Consider the following 16,325-nt stretch of genomic DNA (forward strand, 5'->3'; position numbering starts at 1 on the left):
TTCCTTCCCTTCCCTTTCTTTCCCCCTCTCTTCCTCCCTCCCTTCCTCCTCCTCTTTCCCTCCCTTGTTTCTTCCTTCCTTCTGCCTGTTTTTCTATTGGATTGGATTTATTCATGGATGGTCTCAATATATTATTTTGTTGATGATACTTTTAAACTTCTATTTATGATATTCTTTGCTGAGTTTAAAATATTCAAATCTATCAATCTTTTCCTTAATAGTTTATGATTTTTATGTCTTTTAAAAGAAATCTTTCTGTACTTCATAATATCTTCTAAAATTTTTAAAGTTGTATCTTTTGCAGTTAGCGGTTTAATCCACATGGTATTTATTTTGTGTTTAGTGTGAGGTAGGAGACCAGTATATTTTTTTCCATATGGTTAATTAGTTAAAAGAAAATTAATTTTTCTTTTGGAATGGTTATTTAAATTACACTGAATCTATAGGTAAATTTGGAGAGAATTAGCATCCTTACAATATTGAGTCTTCCATTCAGAGTCATGGATTACCTCTCCATTTATTTGTCTTTTTTATTATTTCTCAATGAAGTTTTGTAATTCCCTGTGTAAAAGTCTTGTACATTTTTGTTAGGTTTGTTCCTTGGTTATTCATTCCTGAATTTTAATTTAATTGCACTATTAAAATCTCCCAATGTGATAGTGAAGTTGTCAAATTTTCCTTCTGTTTCAGTTGTTGTTTTATATCTTTTCAGGCTATGTTGTTAGGTGCATGTGATGTCGTATAGTTAAGTCTGCCTAGAACACTGTTTATTTTATTTTTATTTGATGAGCCTCTTTATCCATATTAATCTTGATTTCTCAAATTCTTTTTAGGCTGTCATTAATTTTACTTTCACAGAGTTTTTGGTATACCTTTTCTATCCCTTCATTTAATATTTTCTGTGAAGCTTTTTTGTTTTACCTTTTAAAAGCATAATATACCTGATATATTTTAATATTGACATAAAGTTGATTTATAACGTTGTGCCAGTCTCTGCTGTACAGCAAAGTGACTCAGTTATACACATATATATAGATACATTCTTCTTTTATGTTCTTTTCTATTATGGTTTATCACAGGATGTTGAGTATAGTTCTCTGTGCTATGCATTAGGACCTGTTGTTTATCCATTCTAAATGTAGTAGTTTGCATCTACCAACCCCAAACTCCCAGTCCATTCCTCTCCCTCCCTCCCTCACCCTTGGCAACCACAAGTCTGTTCTCTATGTCTATGAGTCTTATACCTGATATTTTTATTTAATCTGATTATTTCTGCCTTTTAAAAAATTTAATCTGCTTACATTTTTGTGATTTTTTAATATAGTTACACTTAATTTATGACATTTTATTTTATGGTTTCTTACTATCCGTTGTCTTCGGTTCATTTATTATCTGTTATCTTTGGAATGGATAATTTTCCCCTTTTATTCTCTTTCCTATACTTAAGTTCTTTCAGTAGTTACCTTCAAATTTAGAATACATATATTTAGCTCTATTTTTTAAAAAGTACTGTGTATAGTTTTTTCAGTTTTCTCATTTCTAACTACAAGGGCCTTGGCATGAAGTCCATCTACTTTCTCATTCTTTTATTTATTTATTTATTTTAACATCTTTATTGGAGTATAATTGCTTTACAATGTTGTGTTACTTTCTGCTGTATCACAAAGTGAATCAGTTATATGTATACATATATCCCCATATCCCCTCCCTCTTGCGTCTCCCTCCCACCCTCCCTACCCCACCCTTCTAGGTGGTCACAAAGCACTGAGCTGATCTCCCTGTGCTATGCAGCTGCTTCCCACTAGCTGTTTTACATTTGGCAGTGTATATATGTCAATGCTACTCTCTCACTTCATCCCAGCTTACTCTTCCCCCTTCCTGTGTCCTCAAGTCCATTCTCTATGTCTGTGTCTTTATTCCTGTCCTGCCCCTAGGTTCATCAGAAGTATTTTTTTTTTTAGATTCCATATATGTGTGTTAGCATATGGTATTTATTTTACTCTTTCTGACTTACTTCACTCTGTAGGACAGACTCTAGGTCCATCCACCTCACTACAAATAACTCAATTTCGTTTCTTTTTATGGCTGAGTAATATTCCATTGTATACATGTGCCATCTTCTTTATCCATTCATCTGTCGATGGACACTTAGGTTGCTTCCATGTCCAGGCTACTGTAAATAGAGCTGCAATGAACATTGTGGTACATGACTCTTTTTGAATTATGGTTTTCTCAGGGTATATGCCCAGTAGTGGGATTGCTGGGTCATATGGTAGTTCTATTTTTAGTTTTTTAAGGAACCTCCATACTATTCTCCAAAGTGACTGTATCAATTTACATTCCCATCAACAGTGCAAGAGTGTCCCTTTTCTCCACACCCTCTCCAGCATTTATTGTATGTAGATTTTTTGATGATGGCCATTCTGACTGGTGTGAGGTGATACCTCATTGTAGTTTTGATTTGCATCTCTAATGATTAGTGATGTTGAGCATCCTTTCATGTGTTTGTTGGCAATCTGTATATCTTCTTTGGAGAAATGTCTATTTAGGTCTTCTGCCCATTGTGTTGTTTGTTTTTTTGATATTGGGCTGCATGAGCTGCTTGTATGTTTTGGAGATTAATCCTTTGTCAGTTGCTTCATTAGCAAATATTTTCTCCCATTCTGAGGGTTGTCTTTCCGTGTTGTTTATGGTTTCCTTTGCTTTATGGTTTCCTTTCCTTTGGAAGTTTCATTAGGTCCCATTTGCTTATTTTTGGTTTTATTTCCATTTCTCTAGCAGACGGGTCAAAAAGGATCTTGCTGTGATTTATGTCATAGAGTGTTCTTCCTATGTTTTCCTCTTAAGAGCTTTATAGTGTCAGCCCTTACATTTAGGTCTTTAATCCATTTTGAGTTTATTTTTGTGTATGGTGTTAGGAAGTGTTCTAATTTCATTCTTTTACATGTAGCTGTCCAGTTTTCCCAGCACCACTATTGAAGAGGCTGTCTTTTCTTCACTGTATATTCTTGCATCCTTTATCAAAGTTAAGGTGACCATATGTGCGTGGGTTTATCTCTGGGCTATTTATCCTGTTCCACTGATCTATATTTCTGTTTTTGTGCCAGCACCATACTGTCTTGATTACTGTAGCTTTGTAGTATAGTCTGTAGTGAGGGAGCCTGATTCCTCCAGCTCCATTTGTCTTTCTCAAGATTAATGTGCCATTTAAAGCTTGTGTTTCCTTATTTATTTTCATTTTGGATTATCTGTCCTTTGGTGAAAGTGGGGTGTTGAAGTCCCCTACTATGATTGTGTTACTGTTGATTTCCCCTTTTATGGCTCTTAGCATTTGCCTTATGTATTGAGGTGCTCCTATGTTGGGTGCATAAATATTTACAATTGTTATATCTTCTTCTTGGAATGATCCCTTGATCATTATGTAGTGTCCTTCTTTGTCTCTTGTAATAATTTTTATTTTAAAGTCTATTTTGTCTGATATGAGAATTGCTACTCCAGCTTTCTTTTGGTTTCTATTTGCATGGAATATCTTTTTCCATCCCCTCACTTTCAGTCTGTATGTGTCCCTAGGTCTGAAGTGGGTCTCTTTTAGACAGCATATATACGGGTCTTGTTTTTGTATCCATTCAGATAGTCTATGTCTTTTCGTTGGATCATTTCATCCATTTACATTTAAGGTAATTATTGATATGTATGTTCCTATTACCATTTTCTTAATTGTTTTGGGTTTTTTATTGTAGGTCTTTTCCTTCTCTTGTGTTTCCTGCCTAGGGAAGTTCCTTTAGCATTTGTTGAAAAGCTGGTTTGGTGGTGCTGAACTCTCTTAGCTTTTGCTTGTCTGTATAGATTTTAATTTCTCCTTTGAATGTGAATGAGATCCTTGCTGGGTAGAGTAATCTTGGTTTTAGGTTTTTCCTTTTCATCACTTTAAAGCCACTACCTTCTGGCTTGCAGAGTTTCTGCTGAAAGATCAGCTGTTAACCTTATGGGGATCCTTTGTATGTTATTTGTTGCTGTTCTCTTGCTGCTTTTAATATTTTTTCTTTGTATTTAATTTTTGATAGTTTGATTAATATGTGTCTCGGTGTGTTTCCCCTTGGATTTATCCTGTATGGGACTCTCTGGGCTTCCTGGACTTGATTGACTATTTCCTTTCCCATGTTAGGGAAGTTTTCAACTGTAATCTCTTCAAATATTTCCTCAGACCCTTTCTTTTTCTCCTCTTCTTCTGGGACCCCATAATTCGAATGTTCATGTGTTTAATGTTGTCCCAGTGGTCTCTGAGACTGTCCTCAGTTCTTTTCATTCTTGTTTCTTTATTCTGCTCTACAGTAGTTATTTCCACTATTTTATCTTCCAGGTCCCTTATCCGTTCTTCTGCCTCAGTTCTTCTGCTGTTGATTCCTTCTAAAGAATTTTTAATTTCATTTATTGTGTTGTTCATCATTGTTTCTTTGCTCTTTAGTTCTTCTAGGTCCTTGTTAAAGGTTTCTTGTATTTTCTCCATTCTATTTCCAAGATTTTGGTTCATCTTTACTATCATTACTCTGAATTCTTTTTCAGGTAGACTGCCTATTTCCTCTTCATTTGTTTGGTCTGGTGGGTTTTTACCTTGCTCCTTCATCTGATGCATATTTCTCTGTCTTCTCATTTTGTTTAACTTACTGTGTTTGGGGTCTTCTTTTCGCAGGCTGCATGTTCATAGTTCCCGTTGTTTTTGGTGTCTGCCCCCAGTGGGTAAAGTTGGTTCAGTGGCTTGTGTAGGCTTCCTGGTGGAGGGGACTGGTGCTTGTGTTCTGGTGGGTGGGGCTGGATCTTGTCTTTCTGGAGGGCAGGGCCACGTCCGGTGGTGTGTTTTGGGGTGACTGTGAACTTAGCATGATTTTAGGCAGCCTCTCTGCTAATGGGTGTGGTTTTGTTCTTGTCTTGCTAGTTGTTTGGCATGGGGTGTCCAGCACTGGAACTTGCTGGCTGTTGGCTGGAGCTGGTTCTTAGCGTTGAGACAGAGATCTCTGGGAGATCTCTCACCAATTGATATTACATGCGACTGGTAGGTCTCTGATGGTCCCATGTCCTGCACTCAGCTCTCCCACCTCAGAAGCTCAGACCTGACACCAGGCCTGAGCACCAAGACCCTCTCAGCCACATGGCTCAGAAGAAAAGGGAGAAAGAAAAGAAAGAATAAAACATAATAAATAAAAAAAATAATTAGAATAAGAAAAATTTTAAAGTAATAATAATAATAAAAAAGAAGAGAGCAAAGAAACAATAAACAAATCCACCAATGATAACCGCACTAAAAACTATACTAAGATAAACATAAAAGTCAGAAACAAATCAGTCACAGACAGCAAACCCCAAGTCTACAGTTGCTCCCAAAGTCCACAGCCTCAATTTTGTGATGATTCGTTATCTGTTCAGGTATTCCAGAGATGCAGGGTACATCATGTTGATTGTGGGGATTTAATCCACTGCTCCTGAGTCTGCTGGGAGAGATTTCCCTTTCTCTTTGTTCTCACAGCTCCCAGGGTTCAGCTTTGGTTTTGGCCCCGCCTGTGCGTGTAGGTCGCCCTCTGGCATCTGTTCCCACCCAGACAGGATGGGGTTAAAGTAGCAGCTGATTAGGGAGCTCTGGCTCACTCAGGCTGGGGAGAGGGAGGGGTACGGTAATTATAATTGGAATGTGGGGCGAGCTTGTGGAGGCAGAGGGCAGCGTGATGCTGCAACAGCCTGAGGCGCATCGTGTGTTCTCCTGGGGAAGTTGTCCCTGGATCAAGGGACCCTGGCAATGGCGGGCTGCGCAGGCTCCTGGGGAGTGTAGGGGTGTGTGGGTAGTGACCTGTGCTTGCACATAGGATTCTTGGTGGCTGCAGCAGAAGTGTTAGCGTTTCGTGCTCGTCTCTGGGGTCTGCGCTGATAGTCGCGGCTTTAGCCTGTCTCTGGAGCTCGTTTAGGTGGTGCTCTGAATCCCCTCTCCTTGTGCACCCTGAAACAATGGTCTCTTGTGTCTTAGGCAGTTCCAGACTTTTTCCCGGACTCCCTTCTGGCTAGCTGTAGCACACTAGCCCCTTCAGGCTGTGTTCACACAGCCAACCCCAGTCCTCTCCCTGGGATCTGGCCTCCAAAGCCCGAGCCTCAGCTCTGAGCCCCCATTCGCCCCGGAGGGTGAGCATACAAGCCTCCCGGGCTGGTGAGTGCTGGTTGGTACCGATCCTCTGTGCGGGAATCTCTCTGCTTTGCCCTCTGCACCCCTGTTGCTGCGCTCTCCTCCGTGGCTCTGAAGCTTCCCCCCTCCGCCACCTGCAGTCTCCACCCACGAAGGGGCTTCCTAGCGTGTGGAAACCTTTCCTCCTTCATGGCTCCCTCCCACTGGTGCAGGTCCCGTCCCTATTCTTTTGTCTCTGTTTTTTCTTGTTTCTTTTGCCCTACCCAGGTACGTGGGGAGTTTCTTGCCTTTTGGGAGGTCTGAGGTCTTCTGCCAGCGTTCAGTAGGTGTTCTGTAGGTATTGTTCCACATGTAGATGTATTTGTGGGGAGGAAGGTAATCTCCACGTCTTACTCCTCCGCCATCTTGAAGGTCCCTCCATCGTTGTTTGATGTTTTACTTTTTACCTTTATTTTGAACACTCAAAAATAATTTATTTACTGGTATATTTTATTAAAGTCTCCAAGTTCTTGTGTATTTATTTTATACTCCTGGTTTCTCAGGGTGTGTGAGGTGTAAACTCTGTTATTCTTCATTTTAAGTCCGAAACGATTTGACTGGATAAAAAACTTTTGTTTGTCTCTCAGCACTTTCAAAGTATTTCTTCCTTTTTTTCCTGACCTGTATACGCGGGCCTCTCACCGTTGTGGCCTCTCCCATTGTGGAGCAGAGGCTCTGGACACGCAGGCTCAGCGGCCACGGCTCATGGGCCCAGCCGCACCGTGGCATGTGGGATCCTCCCAGATCGGGGCACGAACCCGTGTCCCCTGCATTGGCAGGTGGACTCTTAACCACTGGGCCAGCAGGGAAGCCCCTGACCTGTATTCTTGTTGATGAGAAGTCTGCAGTGAGTCTAACTAAAAATTGTATTTTATCCTTGATGTTCTGTAGTTTCCTTTCCTGGTGTGGATTTGTCTTTATTTAATCATGCTTTGTTCTCAGAGTACACTTTCTGTTTGAGGGCTTATAGGGTTCCTTAATCCTGGAAAATTGTCAGCAATTTCCTTTTTCAGTTATTGCTTCTGAGATATTCTCTTGTTATGGAACTCCTGTAGTTGAATGTTGAGTAAGTTGACCACATAATTGTCCCATCTAGGACACTCTTTTGAGTGAAGAAGCACTATCCAGATGAAATGTTAGGATCGACTTAAACCAGAACTGTCCTGGGCACCATGGACACATGACCATCTCAGATGTTGTGGCATCTCAGTCTGTCTTTCCTGTCTCCTAACTAGTCTGTCATATATTTTTGTCTTTTTGCCTTTCTGGGTTATGTTATGGGCAAGTATCTCTGTATCTAGCCTAAAGGCGATCTCATCTACTGCATCTTAAATATCTCAATTAGTACTTTTTTCCTTATCCTCCAGATACTGTATCATTCCTGCCTTTTTAGTTTAGCAATTTATTATTTTTTGGAAGATTGCTTTCATTTATCTCTTTGAACATTCTCAATATATTTATTTTAGAGTTTGTCATACTTCTATACATTGAACTTTATCTGGAGTGAGTTTTTGTTTCAATTATTGATATCTTTAGTCCTCTTTCTTACTGTTAGACTTATGCATGCATATTGGGATTTTAGTTTGTAGACTCTCCTTGAGTGAATCTTTTTTTGTTTTTGTGTGTTTCTCTCTTCTTCCCTCCCTATCTAGGAGTTTCACTTTTGCCTCCACATGACTCTTGGTACCTTAAGTGCAGAACTGGGTCCTATTTGTTCACAGTTACATATCCCCTGAAGAGATGCTGGGAAATGGCAGGTTTAGCCGGGGAGCACAGAAGTGACCCGGCTTAGTGGCTCATTGGGCATGCTGTGGATTTGCTTCTTTCACCCCAGGCCCACATCTTTTGGAAAAGCTGCAGCTGCAGGCAGTAGGTTGACAAACTTTATCTTGTTGTTGTTTTGCCTCTCTTTACAAGTGGGGGAACATCACTTCAGTGTCTGGCTTCAGGTAGCAAGCCTGGATGAGTCCCCTCTAACACGGACTACTTCAGTCCCCCAGAGTCCACAGGGGCCAACCTCCCACTCTCACTGCCTATTTCCTGACCAGAGCCCTGGCCAGGCTGTTGTGTGTTTCTGATGCGTTCCTGATTTGTGGAGATCCTAATCTTGTGTTCGAGCATTCTCAAGTCCTTCAGAGTCTATCCATGATTGTGATGTGTTTGGCACAAAGAGGTATTTTTGAAGTCTGAACTCACTCTGCCATGTTAATTTACAACAGTACTGATGTGGTTTTTGAAGAGGTATACATGAGTATAATATTGCAGAATCCTCCCTTGTCTAAGACATCTTTCTCTTACCCTCACCCATGAAGGCTAGTAGGTCAACTTGGATCACAATCACTTTCTCTCACACTCCACAAATACTATTTCACTGGCTTCTTCTTCTTCTTCTTTTTTGTAATGCTTCCTTTTTCATTTTTATTTGTGGCACTTGGCTTGCCAACCTTCATCTGGGCAAGCCCTGCACACTCCATCCACATAAACAGTCAAGATCTCTTTTAGTTATGAAGGATAGTATTAATATATCTTGCCTCAACTGAAATGCAAACCCAGTTTGATTTTTTTCCTCAGGTGGGATGCAGACAGAAAACATCCAGATAAAAGGTGTTATCATTCACCAGGTCAAGACAGAATTGATATTTTGTAGCTAAATGCCATTCACAAAGTACAATCACTGGCTTCTTTTTTTTTTTTTTTTTTTTTTGTGGTATGCGGGCCTCTCACTGTTGTGGCCTCTCCCGTTGCGGAGCACAGGCTCCAGACGCGCAGGCTCAGCGGCCATGGCTCACGGGCCCAGCCGCTCCGCGGCATGTGGGATCTTCCCAGACCCGGGCACGAACCCGTGTCCCCTGCATCAGCAGGCAGACTCTCAACCACTGCGCCACCAGGGAAGCCCACTGGCTTCTTTTGTTTCCATTTTCAGAGGTGGGTTTTGCTGTTAATCTGATTTTCTTTTCTAAGTAACAAACTGTTTCTTGCTGTTTGCAGGATTTCCCCCTTTATTCCGGAAATTAACAAATTATGTGTTTAGCTGTAAGTCATTTTTCCTCCATTAATACTGTCAGGCACACAGAGAATCCTTTCAGGCACATAGAGAATCCTTTCAAGGTGAAAAAACAAGTCTATTCTTAAGATTTGAAAAGGGCTATGCTTAAATTTATTTTATGTAGGGTTCCCACGTTGGATCTAGGTAGTAGAGCGTCTCTGAGCTGAGTGACCTGCTGTTAAGTTACTTAAAACTCTCTGTGGCTTGGTTTCCTCATCTACAAAGTGGAAATAATAATCATGGGATCCACATCAAGAGTTAACATGAGCATGAAATGTGTTGATTCATGGACAGTGCTTGGAAAAGCGCCTGTCATACACTAAGCGTTCGATAAACATTACTTATCTTTTCTTTATTATTTCAGTTACCTTTTCCTTAAGTAATTTCTTTCTCTTGTATTTTGCATCCGAAAGTTTGGAGAATTCCTTAAGCTAATCCTCTAGTTTGTCAAATAAGTCACCAAAGGATCGGCTGCATTGTTCACTGCTTCTGTTAGTTCAGCTGTTTGATTATACTTTATGAAACTCTAGTTCTCAGATTGTACCCTTTCAAACATAGTCTACACTTGTTTTATTGCTGCATCTTGATTTCACAGTGAGACTACGAATTAGAGGTTTTTTCTGTTGTTTGTTTGCTTGCTTGCTTTTAGTTCAAAGAGTTCCTTGCAATAATATGTTTATCTGGGAACCATTGACCCTGAATACTAAAGTTGGGTCTCCACTGTGAATGTGGAGGCTTTATGTTTCTTGTGATTTTTTCCCCCCCAGTCTGCTTGTAGTTATGAATGGAGGTGTAGTTTTTCAGTAATGATAACATTTCTTGCTATGGAAAGTTTACATTTATTATAATTTTGTCTGGGATGGGGACAGAGATCAGGCAGAGGGAGATAACCAAACTAATTTGCAGCGCTGATATGTGTCATTCATTAATTGCACTCATGTGTCTGTCTGTGTGTCTGTACTTCTGTCTGAGCATAACTGATATTGTTTAAAAAGGCAGTTTTTGGAAGGTTTTGACTAGAAACCTCCTGTTTAGTCTTGTACACACAAAAAAATAAAGTATATGAAGGCATATGCTTTTTGTTGGTGATTTTCAGCATCTGTAGTGGGGCTGGGAAAAGGAGTGCTTTTAGTAAACATTATTAGGTGGTACTTTACTGAGAGAAAGCAACATTAAAATACTAGAAAATGGGCAGGAGACTAGTATTTCACTTCAAAGAATATTAAATCATTGTGTTCTTAATTTATGAACTAGTTCATGAAATTTATGGTTCCATTGTAAATAACATTCTCTTCATTAATTCAGTATTTTGAAAATTGTCCTTTTTTTTAGGATTGAAACTTGTAGCATAACCAAGCTATTTATGAAATTTTAGGTTAAGGTTTATAAGTTAAATGTCCATCTTATTACAGCCCTTATGGACGAAAGCGGTCAGAAGATGTTATTTCCTTTCTAAAATCTGAAGTACATCTTGTGATTCCTAATGTGGTAAGTATTATTAAATATTCACGTTAATACAGTGATATTTTGGTAATGTATTTAAGAAGTATAGCATTAGAAATGAACTTCTATTTAATCTCTTGGTCCTCTGTGCTTTTTGACTTCACCTCTGTATTTCACAAAAATCAAAGTGTATCATTTATATCTATTATAAAAATTACTTCTGCAGAGCTCATGGTGTATTGAAGGTTGGTGTAAGAGCTAAGTATCTGTTGGGCCACCAGTTAGCAAGTACACTACAAACCATCTTGGTTTTTCTTACTTCAGACATTATCTAAATAAGGCCATCTCAGAAGTCCAAATCCCTATACTGAACACCCAACTGTAAGACAACCCATGGCAGAATAGAAACAAAGAAAGAAAGAGAGAGCCTGTGCCCTGAGCTCATGGGTCCCTTGTGCCTTCTTAGGGCACTTTTCTCTACCACCCCTCCGGCTGCTTATTGGCATCTGGAACACCAAGCCATACAGGATGACTGAGGTGCATTTCCCCACTCAGTGGGGAATAGGTGTGGTGAGAATCAGAGGGATGGATTTGTATGTGTTGGCAGCACCAGGAACTTGTTTCTTCTTTCCACAGGTAATGGTTCCTAGTTTGGATGACATTCAACAAGCCATTAACCGTATGATCCAGTTAACCCTGGAGGTCAGCAGAGGAGTGGCTCACTGGGGGCAACAGCAGACCCATCACATCAAGATTGTCATTAACAACCCCTCCCATACCACTACTGATGGGACCCATCTGAGCACAAGAAAGCAGTTGAAGAAGGAAGACAGTAAGAATGTTAAAACAAATCTCAGATGAATAGAGTCTTAGAACTATAACAGTTAGTAAATGGTCTTTCTGATTCTTCCTGGGTATGACAGCCTATAGATATTTTAAAACTCATTTTTATATGTGTATTGATTAAATTTTACATTAAAAAAACTAGTGTTCTCCATCTTCCATCTTAAACCTAGCATGCAGACATTTCAGATTTTGATCATGGGTGAACAAGGATATTTATCACTGTTCTACTACCATAGTCTCAGATTCAAAGTTAAAAATGAAAATAAACCTTAGAACTAATTCTATTTTCAGCATTGTATTTGATCTGATAAACTTAGTTTGCTAGAGCATGGTGCTTAGAAAATCTGGGTCATGTGTTCTTTGTACATGAAATATATATAAGCTATTCCCTTAAATAATTATTAGTGTGATATGACACTGACCCAAAATTCCATAGACATTTTTGGATACTTTCTTGTATAGAAAGCCAAATTCTTTTTTGCTGTTCTGCCACATTAACATTTTTATTTATTTATTTTTGACAAAAGTTATACATATTTGAGGTGTACAGCATGATGTTCTGATATATGTATACCTTTGTGAAGTGGTTACCACAATCAAAGTAAATAACATATTCATCACCTCCCATAGTTAACCATTTTTTGTGTGTGTGGTGAGAACACTTGAGATCTACTCTCTTAGCAAATTTCAAGTATACATTATTATTAACTATAGTCATCATACTACACATTATGTTTCCAGAATTTAGTCATCATATTAGTGAAAGTTTGTACCCTTTGATCAACATCTCCGCTTTTCTTCCACCCCACCCCAAGTAAGTATCATTTATAGATACTTCAGCTAACTGTTGCCATGCAGGAATACCAGGTTAAACCATTTTAAAAGAGAAGATGGCAATCTGGAATTTTTCATGAAATCTCATGATTTTTTAATTGTTAACAACTGCTTTAAAAAAGTAAGGAACTGTTTGGGCCAAACAAAAGTATCCGTATGGTCTTGCTTGATGGAGAATACTTGGGAGTTTCAGTCAAGGCTGTGACATGACTAGGTTTCAGCCAGAGATGTTTATCGTGGTGGTTAACGGTGGTTGTGTGATCTTTATGTACCAGATGCTGAGCTGAAGACAAGCATATGTGTCTCATTTAATCCTCACAAGTATTTCCATGAAGATTAAATAATTGGCTTAAGGTCGTTTGGGTAGTAAACGTAGTGGCTCTCCTTTAACCACGAGCCTGTTCTGTAGGGTAGCAATTTCAACTCTTCTGATCTTTCCTTGGAGGACGTTTTGTTTTGGGGGGAGTGGTTAATCAGTGTCTTTCAGTTCTCTCCTCTGAATAACAGATTCCCCACTTTAAAGAAACCTAGACCTCAAAATCTGACACAGTAGTTTAATAAGAATAAGTGAAGCTAGCGAGAGAATAGCTCTTAATTACCTGGAACTGGATGGGGGGGGTCTTTAAGAAAATAAAGTTTAAAAAGTCTATAAATATTACAATTGATAGTATTTAAAGTTGAATATAGGAGTTATCTATAGGATAAAAATGTCTGTTTTCAGAATCTTTTGAAGAAATGATCCCCACATGGAAGCTGAAGAATTTTTATCCAGGTGTGGCAGAGCACAACGATATTTCCAAGCTGGTCCTCCTCCTTTCTTCTTCTGTGAATTCTCTCAGAAAGGTGGCTCATGAGGCCCTGCAGGACTTTCAAAAGTACAAGACGCTCTGGACAGAGGACCGAGATGTGAAAGTGAAGGTATGTTTCCGCTACTTGTGTTGCAGTTTGGTTTTTTTTTAACACCTTTATTGGAGTATGATTGCACTACAATGTTGTGTTAGTTTCTGCTGTATAACAAAGTGAATCAGCTATATGTGTACATATATCCCCATATCCCCTCCCTCTTGCGTCTCCCTCCCACCCCTCTAGGTGGTCACAAAGCACCGAGCTGATCTCCCTGTGCTATGCAGCTGCTTCCCACTAGCTATCTATTTTACGTTTGGTAGTGTATATATGTCCATGCCACTCTCTCACTTCATCCCAGCTTACCCTTCCCCCTCCCCGTGTCCTCAAGTCTGTTCTCTATGTCTGCGTCTTTATTCCTGTCCTGCCCCTAGGTTCTTCAGAACCATTTTTTTTTTACATTCCATATATATCTGTTAGCATACGATATTTGTTTTTCTCTTTCTGACTTACTTCACTCTGTACTGTTTATCTCTAACTCCTGTGGGAGGACCAAGAAAACATCAGTGATAATGATGAGAACTCAAGAACAGAGGCCGAGAACCTGTAAATGCCACACACCTAACACATCATGTCTTGCATAATTCTCACATTGACACTGGGGCAGTTGATAATAATGAGGTTCTGGCGGATTTTGTTTAATTTGGTTAAACAGTTGAGTACTAATTATGTTCCAGACATGCCCAGAGGCCGGGTGTTCAAGGGTGTGTCCAACTTACATAGGCTCAGCTGTATATTTGGTTGGAGACTCAAGGAAACTTTAGAACTCTGAATAACCATTCAGAAATGTGAAATTCCCTCACATAGCTTCCTCTTTCAGTGCTAACTGTTCATCCCTTTCTCTACCGAGCCACTGGCCTGATAGCACATACAAGAGGAAAAATATATAAGCAGATGCAGTTTTCTAATTCAACTATTAGAGGCGTAAGATTTACATTGTCAGAAAGCTGAAGAAAATGTTGATTCTTTCCTTGCTACAGGAGTTTTTGGCTAACAACCCCTCTCTGACTGAAATCAGATCTGAAATTCTACACTACGCTATTGTTGAGCAGGAGATTAATGAGTTGAAGCCTATTATAGTTGTAGGAGCACTTGAACTGCATACAGGTATTTTATAAATATTATGTAAAGTGTCTGTATTTTCACATGAAATGTTACTTCATTTAGAAAGCAGTTATGAAGCTACTTTGGTACAATATTATAAATATTAAGTATTTCTGGACCACCAATATTGTTCATATATATGCTATATATATTATATATTATCATATATTATGTATATGTAACATTATACCAAAGTGACTTAATGTACTTGATACTAAATTGGCACTCAAACAACTAAAACTACAGGGGGAACTACAGGTTACTGTGAGGAGGGGATTGTGTACCTGGGATAAGAGTCAAAACAGTTTGAGGTCTCCTGAGAAGTTAGTCCAGTTGGGATTAGAGTATCAGAGGATTATGAGACAACCACTTAATGTCTGAAATCAAAAGCCCAAGCTGACTCTACTGCTAACTGTAGTGGGGGAGAGCTGTATTAGACAAGCACAGTGTTCTCAACAGTGTAGGCTGCTGGTCTCATATAGGGGTTACCTAGAGGAAATTGGGGAAATGAGTGAAGGCTTCTAATGGAATGGCCAGAAACAGAGCAAGGTTCACATTGGATAGTGCTAGAACTAATTTCCAAAATTCTTCTCCGTAGACTTCAGTGTCTTTCTCATGAATGGCTTAATATACTCCACCAGGATAGGAATTAAATCTTCAAAATCCTTACAGAACATTTAATTCAGACAAACTACAGACTAACTACATTTTAAGTGCTCAGTGTGGCTAGTGGCCACCAAATGGACAGTGCAGTTATAGATCCTCAGATTACACATAAAGTGAATTGTTTCAGAATGTCAGTTGTATTTTATTTTGACCTTTTCTTGTCTTCACCAGAGCCAATGAAATTGGCCTTATCAATTGAGGCTAAGGCATGGAAGTTGCTACTCTGTCGATATTTGAATGAAGAATACAAAAAGAAAATGTCAGACATGATAGCATTTATCAGTGAATATTTGAAAAATTTATCTAGACCTATTCGTGATTTAGATGATGTCAGGTTTGCAATGGAAGCCTTGTCTTGTATCCGTGATAATGAAATTCAAATGGACATGACTTTGGGACCAATTGAAGTAAGAAATGATTGCATTTTTCTTTCTTGAAATGGTATTTTTTTTAAAAAATAGAGAAACACTAAAAAGTTGATTTCTTCATTTATTTTATGGCACAGTCTGCCTATTTTTCCTCTCTGATGTTGATGTCCTTGGAGGGATTTTGACAATTGTCAACAGTGAACAATATATGAAGGAATATTAATATATTCATTATGCTGTACTGGTCGAGACAGTGTTCATTTTGTTATGCTGGCACTTACATTTTACAGAAAAGAATGGTTGTATTCTCTCACTTCAGTCCTGACATGTTAGGCAAGTTCCCCAAATATCTTTGGCTTTCCTTAGAAACCAGTTATGTGTCTCACTTATGACCAGCGGCATACCACGGGCAGATGGTGGGAGTGGTCCACTTAGGCTCAGTAGTAAATTGTTGGAATTTATATCAACAAGAGATGTTTTTAGGGAAGAGTACTTACTGTTTTAGTTCCTATTGCTCCTATAACAAATTACCGTAAACTTAATGGCTTAAAACAAATTGTTTTACAGTTGTAGAGGTCAGAAGTATGAAAATGGGTCTTATGGGGCTAAACTCAACATGTCAGCAGGGGCTCTAGGGAAGAATCCTTTCCTTACTTTGTCCAGCTTCTAGAGGCTGCTGCATTCCTTGGCTCCTGGCTCCCTTCCAGCAGTGCCATCACTCCTACCCCTGCTTCTGTCATCACATCACTTAACTCTGAATCTCCTGCCTCCCTCTTTCCCTTAAATGGACCTCTGTGATTACATTGGGCCCACATGGCTAATACAGGATAATCTCCCCATCTCAAATTCTTTTACTAATCACATCTGCAAAGTCCCTTTTGCCACATAAGGTGACATATTCACAGATTCT

At 39.2% G+C, this 16,325-nt stretch overlaps 1 protein-coding gene across 1 annotated transcript in view; it reads left to right on the forward strand.

Annotated features, from left to right (window-relative positions):
* DNAH8 (dynein axonemal heavy chain 8) overlaps positions 1-16,325 on the forward strand; it is a 343,843-nt gene that overhangs the window by 99,897 nt on the left and 227,621 nt on the right. The window contains exons 25-29 of the mRNA XM_081246835.1: positions 10,664-10,739; positions 11,331-11,526; positions 13,096-13,292; positions 14,258-14,384; positions 15,219-15,454. Coding sequence (XP_081102961.1) covers positions 10,664-10,739; positions 11,331-11,526; positions 13,096-13,292; positions 14,258-14,384; positions 15,219-15,454 — 832 coding nt within the window. The remainder of the gene's footprint in view (positions 1-10,663; positions 10,740-11,330; positions 11,527-13,095; positions 13,293-14,257; positions 14,385-15,218; positions 15,455-16,325) is intronic.

Source organism: Mesoplodon bidens (genome assembly GCF_964165515.1).
Source record: "Mesoplodon bidens genome assembly, chromosome: 10".
Lineage (NCBI taxonomy): Eukaryota > Metazoa > Chordata > Mammalia > Artiodactyla > Ziphiidae > Mesoplodon > Mesoplodon bidens.